Source organism: Lagopus muta, chromosome 4 (assembly GCF_023343835.1).
Source record: "Lagopus muta isolate bLagMut1 chromosome 4, bLagMut1 primary, whole genome shotgun sequence".
Lineage (NCBI taxonomy): Eukaryota > Metazoa > Chordata > Aves > Galliformes > Phasianidae > Lagopus > Lagopus muta.
Window position 1 is genome coordinate 842,947 of NC_064436.1, and position 22,468 is coordinate 865,414.

Sequence of the window (22,468 nt, forward strand, 5' to 3'; positions counted from 1 at the left end):
GTATCATTTTTATTTATTTATTTGTTTATTTATGCAAGTTCTGAAAATAATCAACTGGTTTTCCTTGGCCAAAACAAAACACCATGAGGTTTCCATCAGGTGGCCATGGCCTCTTAATTGTTTGTTACTGCTAGTGGCTTCTGCTCTACTAATCAGTTTGTAGATGAACTGTTGAAGAATAATGAGGTTTCCTTAGTTGAGTGAAGTATCAGAATATCAGTGAAAAGGTGTCTGTAGTAAATATTTTTCATATTTGCATTAAAGATCATAATACAAACAGATTTCTGAGATGGACATATACTGAAGTCACTTGGAAGCAGACACACAAACAGAACAACCAAGCTAAAACAACCAACTCAGCCCTCCCAAACCCCCCTGTCCTCCCTCCCCCCCAACAAACAAACAAACAAACAAACAAACAAACAAAAACTTAAGCAACAGCAATACAGATAGACAAACAAAAATTAAAATAAAAAAAAAAGAAAGAAAGAAAGAAAGAAAAAAGAAACGAAGAACAAGAAAAGGGAAACACACAATGGAAACTATGAAAAAGACAATGAGAGATACAGAGTGATGGGGAAGAAAATTGTCAGCAATACCTGTAGACAGTATCTTCTAGAACTAACAATGCAAAGGCAGGTATACATATGCAATAATAACACCAAGAACAAGATCACTACTGCATTCTAATTCATAAGTCATTCTCTTCTATGAGGCAGTTCTTTTGCTTAGTACACAATCCTGGAATGCAATGAAATAGCAAGTATCAACTAGTAACAGTGTTACACTATCTCCAGCTCTAAAATTAGACTCCTTATCTGGTTTGGACTAACGGGCTTACAGCAGGTCAGAAAAAGACTTGTGTGAATACTAAGCACAGAGAACTTTCTAAAAAGTAAGCAGCTAATCAGCAGTATTTAACCTGTAGGAAAAAATGTATATGCTTTACTGTGCTTTGACTAATTATAGAAATATTTATAAGGCCCCATCCATACAGAATTCAGAGATTTACAGTAGTAAATTTAGTAAGAATCCCAGATGAATTTTTGTCCTTTTCTCAGAGCTGAAGTGAGAGAAGCACTGGACTGGGCTCCCCAGGGAGGTGGTTGAGTCACCATCCCTGGATGTTTTAAAATCCGTTTGGATGCGGTGCTCAGGAACATGATTTAGCAGAGGGTTGTTAGAGCAAAAGTAGTATGGTTAGGTCATGGTTGGATTCGATGATTTTTCAGGTCTTTTCCAACCTGAGTGATTCTATGAGTGTAAGTGAGAAAACGACCTGCCAGAAATCACCAAACATACATAGAAATTGTCTGTAGCTCTGTCAAGGGTTGAAGCCTAGCAAGAAACCTCTTTTAATGTCTTTGAACTATTTCTGAAAACTTTCTGAATTCTGCCTCTCCTCCATTCTTTACCTCGCTACAATGTATTAGCCAGCTATAATTATCTCAAATTTCTTTTTTGTACTGTTTTTAATTGCTACAGTTTTCCAGAGCACTTTGTGTACAAAACCTAACTGGATAATCCTCACTGTAAGGGGCTATGAGTCCTTTCCATTTTGATTGGAGAAGGTAAAGCCATGGAGATATTTTATTTGATTTATGATTATCAATTTATGATCAGATATGATACAAACTGTGGAACACTTACAAAGCTTTGCTTTCTGTGCTTTGATTGCTTCTGCATTTGGCAAAACTCTCTCTCCTTATTTCTCTAGTTGTTCAACTGTAAAATATCAAAAGGATATGATACTCTAGGAGTGGGAATTATCACACAAACAAAAACAAGTGCACAAACTTGAAGTGCAATTTCTTGCTCAAACCAGAAAGGCCAATAGATTGGTAAAGAGCTTGACACTGTCACCATGTCAACACTTACAGACAATGCAAGTAACAAAAGTTTGGGCCCAAAATAGAACAGAACAGAACCTTGCGCTCTATATAATGCATGCCTCTGGGGCCAGGACCACATCCATCAGCCCAGGAAACAGAGCTGCTCTCCTCACCAGTAATAGCAGCCGGAGGAATCACAGAATGGCCAGGGTTGGAAGGGACCTCAAGCTTCATGAATCTCCAAACCCCCTGCCGCATGCAAATCTAACCACATTTAATACCAGAGCACCACTAACCACCACATTTAATCCCAGAGCAGGCTGCGCAGGGCCCCATCCAACCTGGCCTTGAACACCTCCAGGGACGGGGCATGCACAGCCTCTCTGGAAGAAAGTGGCTTCTTATTCCACATTTATGCACACTTAGTAGATAAGATGAAATCCTTAAGAAGTACCAAAATGGTAACTTTTGTATTATAGACTATTTTGTTTTGCCAAGAGGCCCTCAGCAAAAGAACAACTTAAGGGGCCTCTGACAGGAGGTCAAACTGTCCCTCTTTTGGATTAGGAGGAATGCAAGTGATGCTCCCCTACATTTTTTCGTCCAACTTACCTCTATCCCAGGACAGCAGGGGTCCAGGAATAATGGCCTAGTGCAGAATGAGCAAATGTGAGAATTAGCAATATGCGCTTAGCTAGCAACAGTTCATCTTTAGCCAGTATCTGATTGTTCTGATGGCTGTAACACCTTTCCCACTATGTAATCTGCCAGTTAGTGGTGGTTTTTAGAGGTAGTAGCTCAGATACGATCAGTAAGGAGCTTCATTTTTGGATTGGCAGACTTTTTAGGAGCTCCTATCTCCTTAGTTCACTTGACAACTGGTGTCTTTAAAGACCTGGAAACGGCACTTATGTACTATCCTGTTGCAGGGACTTCAGAAGCTTGCTTCCTGTGACAAACCTAACTGCAGCTTTTCCATATTTGATTATGCATTGGGCATCTTTGCCAAGCCTTGTAGGGGTATGAAAGAACAACAAAGGAATTCCATGAATTGTTATGGGCTGTGGATATATCCAGTTCTGCTTACTAATTAAAAAATAAATAAATAAATAAATAAATAAATAAAATTCTCTGCTTTGTGGAAAGCAGCCTCTTCTCTTGAAATCTTATCTGTCTTAGGAAAAAACACCCTTGTTTCTCAGCTGTGGTGCTGTCTTGTTCTTGATATGCTTTGTGAATTAACATGACAGTTTTCTAAAGACAGCTCTCTCCCACGATCGCTGCAGTGAATATCTCCTGCATGCAACACAGGAATCTTCCTGAATTTCATTTCTGTCTGTGCGCATTTCCAGAAGAGTGCAATGGAATGTATTTATTTTGTTGATCCATATTCCAAAAATATTACTGTGTAAATAAATACGAAGCTTGAATTTTGCCGAGTTTTGAACTTTGAATGGACTTTGTCCTGTTTAAAGAAAGAATGTTCCTGAGCCTTCTCAGCATCACCAATCATCCGGCTTGCCTGCGTGGCATGAGCTGAAGAGTCATTGTCTTGGGCTGAAGATAATATGTCCTCAGTCAGTATATATGAGTAACAAAGCTTCTTTGTAATGTATGACTAAAACATAAAATGAGAAAGCATAACACTAGTGGGAATGTGGACCTTGCTTTTGTGAAACAATGCATCAGTGTCTGATTCAAGAGAAGCACTTGCAATTGTGAAGGAGTTCTCCAGGTGTCTGTGATGCATCTTTGAAAACAGGTTGCTCACATATGTACCTACTGCCAAAAAGGTAATGAGGCTAACTAGGTAAGCCCTGTCTCATCTTCACCTTGAGCAACTATATTTCTTTTTTGACTCCATAAATGATTTGATTTCATTTGGCAAATCATAACATCTTCTTCGCATTTTATCCCAACTTAGCAACTCCTCTGCCTGCTGGAGGCCCACTATTGCAATTGCAAATAAAATCTGCTTGATCAGAGCTACCGTCCCAGAAAATTATTTGGATATTTCCAACGCTTACCAAGATACCATTACAATTACCTGAGTATTTGAAGTTACAATGCAAGGAAATTTTGACAACGCATTTCAATATCTAGTGCTGCTGATCCCAGTTGAAGCCCTAGTTCACTAGAGCGTATATACACAAACAGTGATTCTTGGAGAAAATTAAAAAGACACCACAAGAGAAGGGCTCTGGAGATACCAGTGTAAGAGAGTGGAAATCACAAATTCAGTGCAGCATGTAATCCTAATGAAACCGGCCAAAGCAATATTCCATAACATATATGTTATAACATATGTTCTATGTTATGACAATATGTTCATGCCGAAGGAGTTTTGAAGGGGACAGAAACTCGTCTAGCTCTCTTCTGGTGCTTGGTAGGTTACATTTGCCTAGTGTTTTGCAACATACGTCACTCAATGAAGATTACAATTAGCTCAGTAGTGCAGGAGTGAAGAAAAGGTGAGTTCTGGCTCATCATAAATATGCATGAAGAGTGCCCATATCTATGGGAGTGCAGACAGGGCCAGGCTCGGGGAGTTATATTCTCATATTCTGAATCCAACAGGCCGATCGTCTCTTTAAGCAGTTCTCTCAAAGTATCGGACTTACCGTGCGAATGAAATGCCGTTTCTGCAGTGAGAAGCAGCAAGATGAGTATTTCATGGTCTCTGGTGCCATCTATTGTCATTTATTGGTACTAACAACTCTTGTTGGGATTCCCTTCATAACTGGAAACGGCACTTATGTACTATCCTGTTGCAGGGACTTCAGAAGCTTGCTTCCTGTGACAAACCTAACTGCAGCTTTTCCATATTTGATTATGCATTGGGCATCTTTGCCAAGCCTTGTAGGGGTATGAAAGAACAACAAAGGAATTCCATGAATTGTTATGGGCTGTGGATATATCCAGTTCTGCTTACTAATTAAAAAATAAATAAATAAATAAATAAAATAAATTCTCTGCTTTGTGGAAAGCAGCCTTTTCTCTTGAAATCTTATCTGTCTTAGGAAAAAACACCCTTGTTTCTCAGCTGTGGTGCTGTCTTGTTCTTGATATGCTTTGTGAATTAACATGACAGATTTCTAATGACAGCTCTCTCCCACGATCGCTGCAGCGAATATCTCCTGCATGCAACACAGGAATCTTCCTGAATTTCATTTCTGTCTGTGCGCATTTCCAGAAGAGTGCAATGGAATGTATTTATTTCATTGATCCATATTCTTAAAATATTATTGTGTAAATAAATACGAAGCTTGAATTTTGCCAAAGTTTGAATGGACTTTGTCCTGTTTAAAGAAAGAATGTTCCTGAGCCTTCTCAGCATCACCAATCATCCGGCTTGCCTGCGTGGCATGAGCTGAAGAGTCATTGTCTTGGGCTGAAGATAATATGTCCTCAGTCAGTATATATGAGTAACAAAGCTTCTTTGTAATGTATGACTAAAACATAAAATGAGAAAGCATAACACTAGTGGGAATGTGGACCTTGCTTTTGTGAAACAATGCATCAGTGTCTGATTCAAGAGAAGCACTTGCAATTGTGGAGGAGTTCTCCAGGTGTTTGCCAGAGGTTTTTGATGAAATATTGCTCTTTCTGTCTCTGGGGTTATAACCTTGGTTTTCCCTGTTTGTCTTAAAGGCAGATTTACAATTCTCCTTCAGTTAATATTGTTTGATGTCAATTTCAGTTCTATTTAATTTCTTGCCAGAGTCACCTGGCATGTACAAGCATGTATTTATCCCTTCTTGTTTTCTCAGGCCATATTCAATTAATCCCAAAAAGTAAGCCATTCATTTATTTGTTTGTTTGTGTATTTGTTAGTTAGTTTGTTTTTTTATTGGGATTAGCTGCTTCTGTTGTTACAAAATCATCTACGGGCAGGAAGAGGAACCCGTATCCACCATCCTTCATCTATGCAACCAGAAATTGCTCCCTCTTTCTCAGTAATTTAAGATTACTTTCATTCCAATGGGGCGGAGCCCTCTCTGGGCTCTTCCACACCTCCCCCCACCCCCTTCCTCCCCCCCCCACCCCCCACTCCCCATGCTTCTCTGAGTGGATCCCTGTGTCCTACGGCCCTACTCCAGTGCCGTGACACTAACAGCCGCTGTTATTCCCAGGTTACCTCCTCTTCTCCAGAGGCTCCCAGTACCAACACTGGGATTCTCTCTGCAGAGCCTAGTCTCACTTCCAGTGCCCTGTCCTCTCACCTCCCCCTTTGCAAGTAATGTTGTTTACAGCAGAAGTCTCCGTCTGCAGCTCACTCTCTCACTCCAAGTTCTGCTCGCGGGGAAACGGTGTGGGGGGTTGCTCTCACACCAGCACAGATTAACTCACTTTCTCTTTAACCCTTCTTCCTTTGTCGTACCCTCAGTTACACTTCCACATACCCTCCATTCTACTTCTGTATACCTGTAACAATTACCTTTCTTAGACCACCAAAACAGTTTCTCTCATTCCTTTCAAAATCCACAGATCAAACCGCGCAAGTCTTCAACTTCCACAAACACCCAGCACTTGGTCTCTCCTGATTAGGGTACTCAATTAGAAAACTGGTCCCTTTATTCCATTTCTGTTCCTAGTTTCTCATTTAGTGGCCTTTTCTTATTTGATGGCCCTCCTGCAACATCCTTCCAATGTGCCAACATACACCTGAGAGGTGTTTGGTTTGGTTTTCTGTTTGTTTGGTTTGGTTTTTTTGCTGGTGTGAGAGCAACCTCTCCACACCGAATAACTATGGAATTTCGAGCCACAATTCTTTGCAGTGTGGTTCCCTTTGGTCCACTTCTGTGTTCTGTGACACAAGGGTAGAAGTGAAAAGCCTCTCTTAAAGAGGCAGCTGGAGATTCGAGGAGCGACAGATGCTGTGCTCCCAGGGAGCACATTCGAAGAAGTCGGGAGAGATCCTTTCTGCACTGCGCAGAAAATAACCCCCTCCGGAGGAACGGCAGCAGGCTGAATTCGGACGTTCTCGGCCTCAGAACGGCACGACTTCGCTCTGCCGGCTCGGAAGTGGCACTCGCGCTGAAGCGCTCCGGAGCGTTTGCCGTTGCTGCCCGAGAAGTCGCGCTTATCGGCGAATGCCGCTTTCAGCCTCCAGCCGCGGTGTCGTGTTCCTCCGTCGCCGAGAAGGGCGACTGTCGCCGGCAGCTTTTCTCCGAGTTGCCGGCTCTTCTCCGCACATCGGAAAGGAGCGCTTTCTGAAGCCGAGAACGTCCGAATTCAGCCTGCTGCCGTTCCTCCGGAGGGGGTTATTTTCTGCGCAGTCCAGAATGGATCTCTCCCGACTTCTTCGAATGTGCTCCCTGGGAGGTGCTCCTCCTCTCGGAGGAGCCGCTCTGAACATCATTATGTCCAATGGACTGAAGAGTTGCTAAGTACAAGAATTCATGAGAAATATAGATGCTGATTATAGGGACATCATTTACATTTCTGAAGGAAGGTGGCAAAGTTGGGATCAAATGCTAAGAGGATGTGATCATTTGCGAAATGAAATCAAGTCATTTATGGAATCCAAAAGAAACAATGGTTTTAAAAGTGAAGATGAGAAATGGCTTTCATAGCAAGTCTTTTTGTTCGATTTGACTGCTCATTTAAATGAGCTGAACAAGTATCTTCAAGATGAGAAATCACCCGATCTGTGCTGTTACAAACCAAAACAAAACGAAGAAAGAAAAAATGAAACTTGAATGATGACAAGTTCAACTTATGGCAAATGCTTTCATGTGTTTTGATATGCTGGCTAAACAGAGTCCAGGGCGCAGAGAAAAATACACACCCTTGCTTTCATTTCTGATAAAGAAATTTGAGAATAGGCTTCAAAACTAAAACGGCTGAAAATATTAGTGAATAAGCTGGTATTTGAAGAAAAAAGGACGCACTTTATAACTAAGCAGGTATTTCCGGGGGAATATATCACATCACTGGGAGAAACAGCTATATATCTGAGAGAAAACGTCAAGTCTTTGGGAGACTTTCCGATGTGCTCCTCGAATCTCCAGCTGCCTCTTTAAGAGAGGCTTTTCACTTCTACCCTTGTGTCACAGAACACAGAAGTGGACCAAAGGGAACCACACTGCAAAGAATTGTGGCTCGAAATTCCATAGTTATTCGGTGTGGAGAGGTTGCTCTCACACCAGCAAAAAAACCAAACCAAACAAACAGAAAACCAAACCAAACACCTCTCAGGTGTATGTTGGCACATTGGAAGGATGTTGCAGGAGGGCCATCAAATAAGAAAAGGCCACTAAATGAGAAACTAGGAACAGAAATGGAATAAAGGGACCAGTTTTCTAATTGAGTACCCTAATCAGGAGAGACCAAGTGCTGGGTGTTTGTGGAAGTTGAAGAATTGTGCGGTTTGATCTGTGGATTTTGAAAGGAATGAGAGAAACTGTTTTGGTGGTCTAAGAAAGGTAATTGTTACAGGTATACAGAAGTAGAATGGAGGGTATGTGGAAGTGTAACTGAGGGTACGACAAAGGAAGAAGGGTTAAAGAGAAAGTGAGTTAATCTGTGCTGGTGTGAGAGCAACCCCCCACACCGTTTCCCCGCGAGCAGAACTTGGTGTGAGAGAGTGAGCTGCAGACGGAGACTTCTGTTGTAAACAACATTACTTGCAAAGGGGGAGGTGAGAGGACAGGGCACTGGAAGTGAGACTAGGCTCTGCAGAGAGAATCCCAGTGTTGGTACTGGGAGCCTCTGGAAAGGAGGAGGTAACCTGGGAATAACAGCGGCTGTTAGTGCCACGGCAATGGAATAGGGCCGTAATACCCAGGGATCCACTCAGAGAGACATGGGAAGTGGGGGGGGGGGGGGGAGGAAGGGGGTGGGGGGAGGTGTGGAAGAGCCCAGAGAGGGCTCCGCCCCATTGGAATGAAAGTAATCTTAAATTACTGACAAAGAGGGAGCAATTTCTGGTTGCATAGATGAAGGATGGGAATTTGGGAAGTCTACCCTAGCAGTTCTTTTGGTTAAATTACAGCTAGGGGAGCAGGATAAAGAAGTCTACCTTTCGTGGATACGGGTGCCTCTTCCTGCCCGTAGATGATTTTGTAACAACAGAAGCAGCTAATCCCAATAAAAAAACAAACTAACTAACAAATACACAAACAAACAAATAAATGAATAGCTTACTTTTTGGGATTAATTGAATATGGCCTGAGAAAACAAGAAGGAATAAATACATGCTTGCACATACCAGGTGACTCTGGCAAGAAATTAAATAGAACTGAAATTAAGGATCAAACAATATTAACTGAAGGAGAATTGTAAATCTGCCTTTAAGACAAACAGGGAAAACCAAGGTTATAACCCCAGAGACAGAAAGAGCAATATTTCATCAAAAACCTCTGGCAAACACCTGGAGAACTCCTCCACAATTGCAAGTGCTTCTCTTGAATCAGACACTGATGCATTGTTTCACAAAAGCAAGGTCCACATTCCCACTAGTGTTATGCTTTCTCATTTCATGTTTTAGTCATACATTACAAAGAAGCTTTGTTACTCATATATACTGACTGAGGACATATTATCTTCAGCCCAAGACAATGACTCTTCAGCTCATGCCACCCAGGCAAGCCAGATGATTGGTGATGCTGAGAAGGCTCAGGAACATTCTTTCTTTAACAGGACAAAGTCCATTCAAACTTTGGCAAAATTCAAGCTTCGTATTTATTTACACAATGATATTTTTGGAATATGGATCAACGAAATAAATAGGTCCCATTCTTGCGAAACCTGTTGCTGGTTCCATTGCACTCTTCTGGAAATGCGCACAGACAGAAATGAAATTCAGGAAGATTCCTGTGTTGCATGCAGGAGATATTCACTGCAGTGATTGTGGGAGAGAGCTGTCTTTAGAAAACTGTCATGTTAATTCACAAAGCATATCAAGAACAAGACAGCACCACAGCTGAGAAACAAGGGTGTTTTTTCCTAAGACAGATAAGATTTCAAGAGAAGAGGCTGCTTTCCACAAAGCAGAGAATTTTATTTATTTATTTATTTATTTATTTATTTTTTAATTAGTAAGCAGAACTGGATATATCCACAGCCCATAACAATTCATGGAATTCCTTTGTTGTTCTTTCATACCCCTACAAGGCTTGGCAAAGATGCCCAATGCATAATCAAATATGGAAAAGCTGCAGTTAGGTTTGTCACAGGAAGCAAGCTTCTGAAGTCCCTGCAACAGGATAGTACATAAGTGCCGTTTCCTGTAATGAAGGGAATCCCAACAAGAGTTGTTAGTACCAATAAATGACAATAGATGGCACCAGAGACCATGAAATACTCATCTTGCTGCTTCTCACTGCAGAAACGGCATTTCATTCGCACGGTAAGTCCGATACTTTGAGAGAACTGCTTAAAGAGACGATCGGCCTGTTGGATTCAGAATATGAGAATATAACCCCCCGAGCCTGGCCCTGTCTGCACTCCCATAGATATGGGCACTCTTCATGCATATTTATGATGAGCCAGAACTCACCTTCTCTTCACTCCTGCACTGCTGAGCTAATTGTAATCTTCATTGAGTGACGTATGTTGCAAAACACTAGGCAAATGTAACCTACCAAGCACCAGAAGAGAGCTAGACGAGTTTCTGTCCCCTTCAAAACTCCTTCGGCATGAACATATTGTCATAACATAGAACATATGTTATAACATATATGTTATGGAATATTGCTTTGGCCGGTTTCATTAGGATTACATGCTGCACTGAATTTGTGATTTCCACTCTCTTACACTGGTATCTCCAGAGCCCTTCTCTTGTGGTGTCTTTTTAATTTTCTCCAAGAATCACTGTTTGTGTATATACGCTCTAGTGAACTAGGGCTTCAACTGGGATCAGCAGCACTAGATATTGAAATGCGTTGTCAAAATTTCCTTGCATTGTAACTTCAAATACTCAGGTAATTGTAATGGTATCTTGGTAAGCGTTGGAAATATCCAAATAATTTTCTGGGACGGTAGCTCTGATCAAGCAGATTTTATTTGCAATTGCAATAGTGGGCCTCCAGCAGGCAGAGGAGTTGCTAAGTTGGGATAAAATGCGAAGAAGATGTTATGATTTGCCAAATGAAATCAAATCATTTATGGAGTCAAAAAAGAAATATAGTTGCTCAAGGTGAAGATGAGACAGGGCTTACCTAGTTAGCCTCATTACCTTTTTGGCAGTAGGTACATATGTGAGCAACCTGTTTTCAAAGATGCATCACAGACACCTGGAGAACTCCTTCACAATTGCAAGTGCTTCTCTTGAATCAGACACTGATGCATTGTTTCACAAAAGCAAGGTCCACATTCCCACTAGTGTTATGCTTTCTCATTTTATGTTTTAGTCATACATTACAAAGAAGCTTTGTTACTCATATATACTGACTGAGGACATATTATCTTCAGCCCAAGACAATGACTCTTCAGCTCATGCCACCCAGGCAAGCCGGATGATTGGTGATGCTGAGAAGGCTCAGGAACATTCTTTCTTTAAACAGGACAAAGTCCATTCAAAGTTCAAAACTCGGCAAAATTCAAGCTTCATATTTATTTACACAGTAATATTTTTGGAATATGGATCAACAAAATAAATACATTCCATTGCACTCTTCTGGAAATGCACACAGACAGAAATGAAATTCAGGAAGATTCCTGTGTTGCATGCAGGAGATATTCACTGCAGCGATCGTGGGAGAGAGCTGTCTTTAGAAAACTGTCATGTTAATTCACAAAGCATATCAAGAACAAGACAGCACCACAGCTGAGAAACAAGGGTGTTTTTTCCTAAGACAGATAAGATTTCAAGAGAAGAGGCTGCTTTCCACAAAGCAGAGAATTTTATTTATTTATTTATTTATTTATTTATTAATTAGTAAGCAGAACTGGATATATCCACAGCCCATAACAATTCATGGAATTCCTTTGTTGTTCTTTCATACCCCTACAAGGCTTGGCAAAGATGCCCAATGCATAATCAAATATGGAAAAGCTGCAGTTAGGTTTGTCACAGGAAGCAAGCTTCTGAAGTCCCTGCAACAGGATAGTACATAAGTGCCGTTTCCAGGTCTTTAAAGACACCAGTTGTCAAGTGAACTAAGGAGATAGGAGCTCCTAAAAAGTCTGCCAATCCAAAAATGAAGCTCCTTACTGATCGTATCTGAGCTACTACCTCTAAAAACCACCACTAACTGGCAGATTACATAGTGGGAAAGGTGTTACAGCCATCAGAACAATCAGATACTGGCTAAAGATGAACTGTTGCTAGCTAAGCGCATATTGCTAATTCTCACATTTGCTCATTCTGCACTAGGCCATTATTCCTGGACCCCTGCTGTCCTGGGATAGAGGTAAGTTGGACGAAAAAATGTAGGGGAGCATCACTTGCATTCCTCCTAATCCAAAAGAGGGACAGTTTGACCTCCTGTCAGAGGCCCCTTAAGTTGTTCTTTTGCTGAGGGCCTCTTGGCAAAACAAAATAGTCTATAATACAAAAGTTACCATTTTGGTACTTCTTAAGGATTTCATCTTATCTACTAAGTGTGCATAAATGTGGAATAAGAAGCCACTTTCTTCCAGAGAGGCTGTGCATGCCCCGTCCCTGGAGGTGTTCAAGGCCAGGTTGGATGGGGCCCTGCGCAGCCTGCTCTGGGATTAAATGTGGTGGTTAGTGGTGCTCTGGTATTAAATGTGGTTAGATTTGCATGCGGCAGGGGGTTTGGAGATTCATGAAGCTTGAGGTCCCTTCCAACCCTGGCCATTCTGTGATTCCTCCGGCTGCTATTACTGGTGAGGAGAGCAGCTCTGTTTCCTGGGCTGATGGATGTGGTCCTGGCCCCAGAGGCATGCATTATATAGAGCGCAAGGTTCTGTTCTGTTCTATTTTGGGCCCAAACTTTTGTTACTTGCATTGTCTGTAAGTGTTGACATGGTGACAGTGTCAAGCTCTTTACCAATCTATTGGCCTTTCTGGTTTGAGCAAGAAATTGCACTTCAAGTTTGTGCACTTGTTTTTGTTTGTGTGATAATTCCCACTCCTAGAGTATCATATCCTTTTGATATTTTACAGTTGAACAACTAGAGAAATAAGGAGAGAGAGTTTTGCCAAATGCAGAAGCAATCAAAGCACAGAAAGCAAAGCTTTGTAAGTGTTCCACAGTTTGTATCATATCTGATCATAAATTGATAATCATAAATCAAATAAAATATCTCCATGGCTTTACCTTCTCCAATCAAAATGGAAAGGACTCATAGCCCCTTACAGTGAGGATTATCCAGTTAGGTTTTGTACACAAAGTGCTCTGGAAAACTGTAGCAATTAAAAACAGTACAAAAAAGAAATTTGAGATAATTATAGCTGGCTAATACATTGTAGCGAGGTAAAGAATGGAGGAGAGGCAGAATTCAGAAAGTTTTCAGAAATAGTTCAAAGACATTAAAAGAGGTTTCTTGCTAGGCTTCAACCCTTGACAGAGCTACAGACAATTTCTATGTATGTTTGGTGATTTCTGGCAGGTCGTTTTCTCACTTACACTCATAGAATCACTCAGGTTGGAAAAGACCTGAAAAATCATCGAATCCAACCATGACCTAACCATACTACTTTTGCTCTAACAACCCTCTGCTAAATCATGTTCCTGAGCACCGCATCCAAACGGATTTTAAAACATCCAGGGATGGTGACTCAACCACCTCCCTGGGGAGCCCAGTCCAGTGCTTCTCTCACTTCAGCTCTGAGAAAAGGACAAAAATTCATCTGGGATTCTTACTAAATTTACTACTGTAAATCTCTGAATTCTGTATGGATGGGGCCTTATAAATATTTCTATAATTAGTCAAAGCACAGTAAAGCATATACATTTTTTCCTACAGGTTAAATACTGCTGATTAGCTGCTTACTTTTTAGAAAGTTCTCTGTGCTTAGTATTCACACAAGTCTTTTTCTGACCTGCTGTAAGCCCGTTAGTCCAAACCAGATAAGGAGTCTAATTTTAGAGCTGGAGATAGTGTAACACTGTTACTAGTTGATACTTGCTATTTCATTGCATTCCAGGATTGTGTACTAAGCAAAAGAACTGCCTCATAGAAGAGAATGACTTATGAATTAGAATGCAGTAGTGATCTTGTTCTTGGTGTTATTATTGCATATGTATACCTGCCTTTGCATTGTTAGTTCTAGAAGATACTGTCTACAGGTATTGCTGACAATTTTCTTCCCCATCACTCTGTATCTCTCATTGTCTTTTTCATAGTTTCCATTGTGTGTTTCCCTTTTCTTGTTCTTCGTTTCTTTTTTCTTTCTTTCTTTCTTTTTTTTTTTTTTAATTTTTGTTTGTCTATCTGTATTGCTGTTGCTTAAGTTTTTGTTTGTTTGTTTGTTTGTTTGTTTGTTGTTGGGGGTAGGGAGGACAGGGGGGCTTGGGAGGGCTGAGTTGGTTGTTTTAGCTTGGTTGTTCTGTTTGTGTGTCTGCTTCCAAGTGACTTCAGTATATGTCCATCTCAGAAATCTGTTTGCATTATGATCTTTAATGCAAATATGAAAAATATTTACTACAGACACCTTTTCACTGATATTCTGATACTTCACTCAACTAAGGAAACCTCATTATTCTTCAACAGTTCATCTACAAACTGATTAGTAGAGCAGAAGCCACTAGCAGTAACAAACAATTAAGAGGCCATGGCCACCTGATGGAAACCTCATGGTGTTTTGTTTTGGCCAAGGAAAACCAGTTGATTATTTTCAGAACTTGCATAAATAAAAAAATAAATAAATAAAAATGATACAAATAAATAGTAATAATAATTAAAGAAAAGTAAGAGAAGACCATTCAAGCTGCATGAAAATAAAATCAAGGATTCTCACTACCACTGTTGCTGTATTTGTTTATAAAGCCAAGATCATGGCCTCAATCTACTGTGTAAAATTGCATCACTTGACATGCTGTCTTCCTCTACAGTAGCGAGCCTTGAAAGGAACACGTTCTATCATCTTCTTCTCCCTACATGGAACATTCCTTCTTAGCCCAGGTTTTTGATTCAACAGAAGGGGAATGCAAGCTCATCAAATATGCCTGTAGTGTTTGCGGGTACAGCTCTCCTGAGTTCTGAAAAACCACATCTTTCTTCTGCTGAAGGTGGATTTGGCACACAAATTTGCCCAGAGAATACCAGCTTCTGTATTCTATTCATTTGATTTTATTCCATTTAGTCAGAGTTGCAGCCAAACAGAGAACGCCATGAGCATTGCTACAAACACCTCAAATGAACTATAACAAGGCAGAAAGAAGATCAGAACTTTAGACTAAGGATGACAGCCCTACCATTCCTGCCTGAGTTGGTAGCCCCATTATCTGGAAGCAGTTGTGAAGTGAGAACACACATGCACACACAGCTCCAGAAATCAGATTTCCTGCACCATCAACGGACCCCTTTCAACGGTCATTGTTTTCTCAGAACTTGCAACTTTCCACCCTGCAACAAAACATCATCCTTCAACCCAGCAGAGATCTGGGTTGCTTCCTTTATTTTTTGAAAGTTACAGTTTTTATGAGATAAGCAGAGGCCAAGGGGAGAAATCGGACATAGTGCTCATTTTCTGCTGAGCCATACCTGTAACACACTCTGGGATCCTGTTACTTTCTGCAGCATGTCATTTTTAATTGCCTTATCATAAAATACTTTTTAAAGCACTGAACATTAAGGGATTTAAACCTCTTTAATGCTCCTGGATGGCAATCTCTCAAGGCTCATACTGAGGCCAGCTCCATATAATGAATAGAACGTGGGCAAAAAAGTAATACCATAAATTAATGACAAGTATGGTAGAGAATATTTGAAACACTTGAAATAAGACCTCTAGGAGATCTGCATTTCAATAATAAGCCAAAGCAGTAAGTGAGGGAGGAGGGAAGGAGGGAAGGAGGGAAGGAAGGAAGGAACATTTCTGTTCTTTCCGGGGTAAAGTCATTTATTACTCTCCAAGCAAAAGGTTTTATACAATGTAATACAGGTAGATACAGGTGTGTGAAATCAAACCTGTACAGGGAAAGGCCCACAACAGCAATCAGATGTGCATAGACTGGGGTAAAGCAATATGAAAACCATGGTATCACTGCACTCAAAAGAAGGTTCATCTTGAATATAGCAAAGTGCTGTCAGCAGCGGTACACACAATGTTGCAAAAACACTGAGGTCTACAATGCAATAGGAGCCAGTCTGGGGAGTGTAATAGCTGTCTTATCCTGAACAACTGCAATTCACAGAAATCTGTCATTATCTAAGAAATGTGGATAGCAACACCTACGCTCACAGGGGTGAATGGGATCCTTTTAGCTGACTCCAAGATTTTCCTATCAAATTATCTCTAAAGAATGAAGAGAAATCAAGTTCGTGTAATTGAGTTTGTTCAGTATGCAGGTATTTGAAAGCAATGCAAGTTAGTTAGACCCTTGGTATCATTAGTGAGTGGTTTCAGATAAGGAAAAGCTGTCCGAAAGCACCATTAAGGAGCTCAGCAACACTTCTGAAATGAGCTGCAGCTTGGACATCAGTGCAGCGGGTCACACTGGAGGAAATCCTTTCTCATAGCACATTTTGACTGTTCTCACAAATCAGTCAGATAGCCTCCCATCTGTCTTTTCCGAAGGTATTTTCTGCATCCAAGACAAAGACTTGTTATGAAAGCCTATTAGAATCCTAACAGTTGATCACTGTGGAGTTAATCTATTTTATTCAGGTTTATTTAATAGCTTTTTGCTAGGTTGCAGTGCCTGAACTAAGTGACCTTCATTAGTTTGCAGATACGATGCCTTGTACCTAAGTGCATGTATCTGTAAGTACCCCAGGAGATATCTAAGGTACACGAGCACCAAGAATTTTCCACTATGGATGACAGTGCTTGGAATACCAAATTCATTCTTGCTTACATAAAGCATTTTTTCTAATTCTATTGCATCTATGTCATCTCTGAAGCTTTGGAAACTTCAGATTCAAAAAAAAAAAAAAAAAAAAATTCATCTTATTTCACATTACTTCCATACCAACTGTAATTGCTAAGTTGTTCAGAGTGTCCCACAGCCAAAGAAAATTTTACCTATTTTTCCTTTTCATACATCTTCCTCAGTTTTGAAAGGCCTTTTCCATAGAGTAACAAAGACTTCTGTGTTTAAGCAAGTCCATCTGTTAAAAATTAGACAATTCAGCCGATCTATCTTCTCAGGTTAAGTTCATACTCAGCAGCTTTCCAGGAGTAGTGCCTAAGTGATCGTGACGGCCAAGCTCAGGGCTGGGCATGCTGTAGTCAAGGTCTCTATCTACTGCAGTTGAACAGTCACATTAAGGTTGAATCAGTCTTCACACAATGAAGCAATGTATTAAAGCTAGACTCAAACTGCAGTAAATCTCAAACGTACAAATGCAGACTTGTGCTCTGACCTGTACAGCATCTGAATGAATGACACAGGGTGAGAGGGTTAGACACAAGTCCTACAGAACTCAGAAAATACAAGACAAAAGTCACAAATCACAGCAAATGAAGGGGATTTTACAGGCTTAGCCTTCTTGCCGTTTGCTGTAGTATGTTTACTTAGCAATCTGAGCATGTACGCAGTTTACAGATGAAAATACTATTTTTATTCATAATGAAGAGGCATAAAAGATTTCTGAGAACCTTGATCTTGCAGAAGTAACCTCACAAGACTGAAACACTTAAAAAGCCTAGTTGGGGAAGTTTTAAAAATTACATAAGCAACAAGGAAGTTCTTGACTACCTGATCAGATGGAATCAGGGTGGCAATAGATGTCATCAGCTCAGTGTGAAGACGGGGTAGTAGTACTGTCTGGACACCAGAGGAAGGAAAGGACTGCGTGGAAAAGTTTGCACTTGAATAAATGCATGGGAAAAGAAACGAAAAAAAAAGGAGGAGGAAATGACCAAATCTGAGCATAAGGCAGAGAGAGCAGTGAATACAGCTGAGATTCATCCCAGCAAGAAACTTATGAATGGATAGATGACTCTGGGGAGATGAAGTTAGCTATATTCATTCAACCTGGAGTTTACTTTTAAGTAGTTTAGACCCCACTTCAGAACTTAATCACATGAGTGGCTCCACCCTCACCTAAAGGTGAGGCTGCTTTTCCTGAATACTATCTGATTTGGCCCTGAGAGCTCACCAGCTACACCTGCTCACTAACTGAAGATACAGTAGCAAAAATGATTTCCTGAGTGGTTCAGAGTTGTTCACTTGCATCAGCCCAAGACATTTCCAAACCAAACCCTCCAAGTGGGCTGAGAGGGTATGGTCTGTCTCCTCTGGTTCCTGACTATTGAGTCCCACCATGTCAGAACGTAGAGCACGTCAAAAAGTCTGTGCAATGCTCAAAAGTGAGATGGGGAGAAGCTAGGTTGGCACCATGAGATATTCTGCACAGCCCTTACTAAGCTGATGCTCAGATAAATCCCTGCTGCCCAGTGTAAACTCCTTTACCTTCTACCTCCAATTACCTCGCCTAATGATCCTCCAGCAAGATGAGCTGTATCCACTATGCCCTATCCCAGATTCTTCAGGTGCCCTCTGTGCTCTGTCTGAAGTCAGCTCTGCAGGTGGCACTGTGTCCTGCCTGTTGGTAAGTTCACATGAGGAAGACTGTTAAGCAAAATAGACCTGGCTGGCCTGAAAGGGTCAAACAGGGAACACGCAGCCCTTCCTGAAAGGGAAGGACTGCCACGTGTAACATGCGGCCCCTCCTGAAAGGGAAGGACTGCCATGTGAAACCAGCAAGCATAATTAACAGCTTCTTCGTTCCATGACCAAGAGCAGAACATGTTCTGTGGAGAGAACACCTTTTGATCACTGTACTGATCATAATACAAAGAGCTAACTAACCAATGATGTATTGCTGTCAGCCACATGAATGTTATCCTATTTAAGTATTGTATACTCCTGTAGCTAAAAGATATAAAAACCCTGTAACAACAATAAACTTTGCTTCTTGCGCCACCAGAGCCTAAGCCCGTCTGTCCCAGGTGTCTTGAGCTGGTCTCCGTCATATGGTGCCGAAACCCGGGAATCTCGGACTCCATATGACAAAGGCGTCGCTTCCTCCCACGAGCCGCGGTTGGTAAGTTGGAATAGGGAGGTAAGGACTAGGGAATTGGACAGATTGTTAAATAAAATGGGACAAGCTACAAGTACAGAACGAGGCATTTTTTCTGCAATGCTGAAATCATTATTAGTTGCCCGAGGAGTAAAAGTAACTCGGAGTCAGATTAGTAGTTTTTTAGATTTTATAGAGGAAGTATGCCCCTGGTTTCCCAGGGATGGAACTATTAATATTGAAACTTGGAATAAAGTAGGTGAAAGACTCCAGGGCTATCATGCTGTGCATGGCCCTGAGAAGGTACCTATTGATACCTTTACGCTTTGGACTCTAATAAAAGAATGTCTCAGAGGAGACACGGGAGATGAGAAGTGGCAGCGGACCACTCGCTCAACAGAAAAGTTATATCCTGCCTTGTCGCGATCAAAATCTCTTGATCATATCCCTTCGTCTATGCCATCGGCACCCCCACCCTCCCCTCCCCAATATGAGCAACCTTTGATTTGTAAATTAGCAAACGACTTGCCGCCTTGTAAACCTCCTGGCACTAACATAACAAAGGATATTTTACCCCCTGATGATTGGGGAGAATTAGAAAAAGAGGCTGCTGAATATCACCGTAAGGATTTAGCGGCTGTATTTCCAGCGTTACAAGTTGCTAATGCCGCTGTGCAGACACAACAGACAGTCAATCAGGCTCGATCAGATCACCTTGCTGTTTCACCTGCCTTTCGAGCAGGGCGAATGCCTCCCCCGCCTGGAGTAGATGCTTTGCTTATGCAACAATCCCCTATGCAATTAGCATTAAAAGAAGCTAGGAAAGCTGGGGAGACAATTTATGATTTTTCTGGGCACGTTTTTCCCGTGATACAGAGCCAACAAGCAAATGGAAACACAGTAAATGATTATGAGCCTATTCCTTTTAAACAACTCAAAGAGCTCAAAGCTGCTAGTACACAGTATGGACCAACAGCCCCTTTTACTATGGCAATTTTAGAAACGGTGGCTTCTAATGTGCTTCCCCCTGCAGACTGGCGTAGTTTAGCTAAAGCTGTTCTTACCGGAGGCGAATACCTCTTGTGGATGGCTGAATATTCTGATCAGTGTGGTCAATATGCTCAGACTCCACAATGCTTGCGGTTAGGAATCACTTATGAACAATTAGCGGGGGCTGGCGACTTTGCACATGTGTCTAATCAATTGAATTTTCGACCAGAAGTATATGATTATATCAGGCAAATCGGTCTTTCCTCTTGGAAGAAATTGCCAAAATCTGGAGTTAAAAAGGAGGAGCTAACAAAAATCCGGCAGGGATCTGATGAACCGTATGAGGAATTTGTAGCTCGCTTACTTCAAGTTTCAGCTAGACTTATTGAAGATTCAGATGCTGCTCTTATATTGGTTAAAGAATTGGCCTTTGAAAATGCAAATTCTATTTGTCAAGCTACACTGCGACCATGGAAAGGGAAAGCGACCCTTAATGACTATGTTCGCCTTTGTTCAGAGATCGGGCCAGCGTATGTGCAGGGTGTTACCTTAGCAGCCGCCCTCAAAGGACAATCAATTGAACAGGCGATGGCTATCCTGAAATCAGGCAATAAGCAAAGAGTGCCCGGTCCTCCAGGTAGTTGCTATACATGTGGCAAGATGGGACATGTAGCAAAAGAATGTAAAAACAAATCGGCCCCCTTTAAACAACCTAACAGTAAAGATCCAGGCATTTGTCCTAAATGTAAGAAAGGAAAGCACTGGGCGAATGAATGCCATTCGCGCCGAGACAAAGACGGCAATCTATTAGTTAATACTCCTGGGTTACAGGGAAACGAGAGAATGGGCCAGCCCCGGGCCCAGAAAACAAAGCGGGGAATTTTTCCAGTCAGCGAAACGGATCGCAACACAAATCCGTTTCAGACCTTACCCGAGCAACTACCAACGGCGCCGGATTGGACCTCTGTACCGCCTCCCACTTCGTATTAACCCCAGAAATGGGAGTGCAAGCAGTCCCTACCGGGACATATGGGCCGTTACCAAACAATACATGCGGTCTGATATTAGGGCGTAGTGGGCTGACAATGAAAGGGCTAAAAGTACTGCCAGGTCTCATAGATCCTGACTATCTTGGAGAATTTCCATTCCCTTATCAGCATACCAATAATGTGTCAAATTTACAGGAAGATAGACGATATAGGGTTGCTTTACTAACAAGAAGGAACTACGGCTACTATTAAGACAATTAGAGATTACACAATCGGTACAACTCACTATGCTAGTCACAATATTTAGCGGTCCGCTTAAAAAGGCATAAGGTTCTGGAACACAAGCTCGCATATAAAACTCAGTTGTATAACTCTCTGCAGTCATTGCCCATTTATTATTTATTTGAATCCAAGTCGTTTAATCGTTTTGCTTTGATTTTTTCCATGGCTGCGACTGCTTTCCATAAATTAGAATAGAACGTATGATTGTTTTTTGTCCAAATTCCTGAGACCAAATTAATTGGTCGCCCTTGATTTCCTATCATATTCCAATCACAGATAGTGGAATCAATGCACACTGTTTCGTTAGCTCGACATGCTCTCCATAAAGGTGCAAATTCTGTTTTTGGAAAACAAAAGCCCGTCTGTCCCAGGCGTCTTGAGCTGGTCTCCGTCATTCACATGTTCTCCTTTCGCTACCATGACATTGCTACCCAAAGCTTGCACAGTTCCTAAAAGAAAAACAAAAGAACAGAAATGTTCTCCAGAAAATAAGACCGCTTCTGTTAGCCTGGGCTCCTGTAAGGGCCAGTCACTGAAGAAAGCTGTTGTCGTTTGGCCAGGTTTGGTGATAGGGAGCTAAGGCATCTACGGACTGAGAAGAGAAAAGGGTGGGGGAAGTTAGGCCTAGGCAAGAAAACCAGCAGCAGTGAACTAAGGGAAAAACTTAATTTACAAAATATAGCAGCGGAATGTACGACAATAGAATATGATGGGATTTGAAGCTCATCAATAAAAGAGGAGAGAGTTTACAAAACTGCATTCCTTACTCTAATGCTACAGGTGAGACAGCCAGGAGCACAGACAGCAAAGAGAGGCAGTCTTGAGACTCCGTCATTTTATCTGTTTGTTCAAATGGAAATGGAACAACAAAGTCCTCTGGGAGTTGCAGTTCACTCTTGTTTTCTGAGACCAGGAAACCAGAAATGTTGACAAGCCACAGAACAGCAGTACTAAGCCTTTAACTCCAGTGCACTGCGAGATGTGATGGTGTGGAATACTGACCAAAAAACATAAAACCAGGACAAGAGAGTGTCTCTTGAACCGAGGCTGCTTGCTGTGACGGAGTGCTGTGTAGCCGTAGAGCCCCTTCACTAGTTGGGTGAGCACAATTTTTCTTTCTATGATTACTGGTCTACCTGCGAATACTTTGCCTGCTATCTCCAAGAATCTGTCAGAAGCAGTTTTGCTTCTTTGTGAGCAGGGCACCTACATTCACTTTATGTTGTGTGTTCAAAGTTGGCCTACAGTGCTAGTCTGCAGCCGTATGCA

The 22,468-nt window shown here is 41.5% G+C and overlaps 1 protein-coding gene across 4 annotated transcripts in view; it reads left to right on the forward strand.

The window, feature by feature from the left end:
* The window catches only part of LOC125691778 (endogenous retrovirus group K member 5 Gag polyprotein-like), a 78,245-nt gene extending 57,192 nt beyond the window's left edge, over positions 1 to 21,053 (forward strand). For all 4 annotated transcript variants that reach the window (XM_048941574.1, XM_048941573.1, XM_048941576.1 and 1 more), the window contains one exon: positions 18,532 to 21,053. In XM_048941574.1, the coding sequence (XP_048797531.1) occupies positions 19,017 to 20,918 (1,902 nt within the window). In that variant the 5' untranslated portion in view covers positions 18,532 to 19,016 and the 3' untranslated portion in view covers positions 20,919 to 21,053. The remainder of the gene's footprint in view (positions 1 to 18,531) is intronic.
* The last annotated feature ends 1,415 nt before the right edge of the window (positions 21,054 to 22,468 follow it).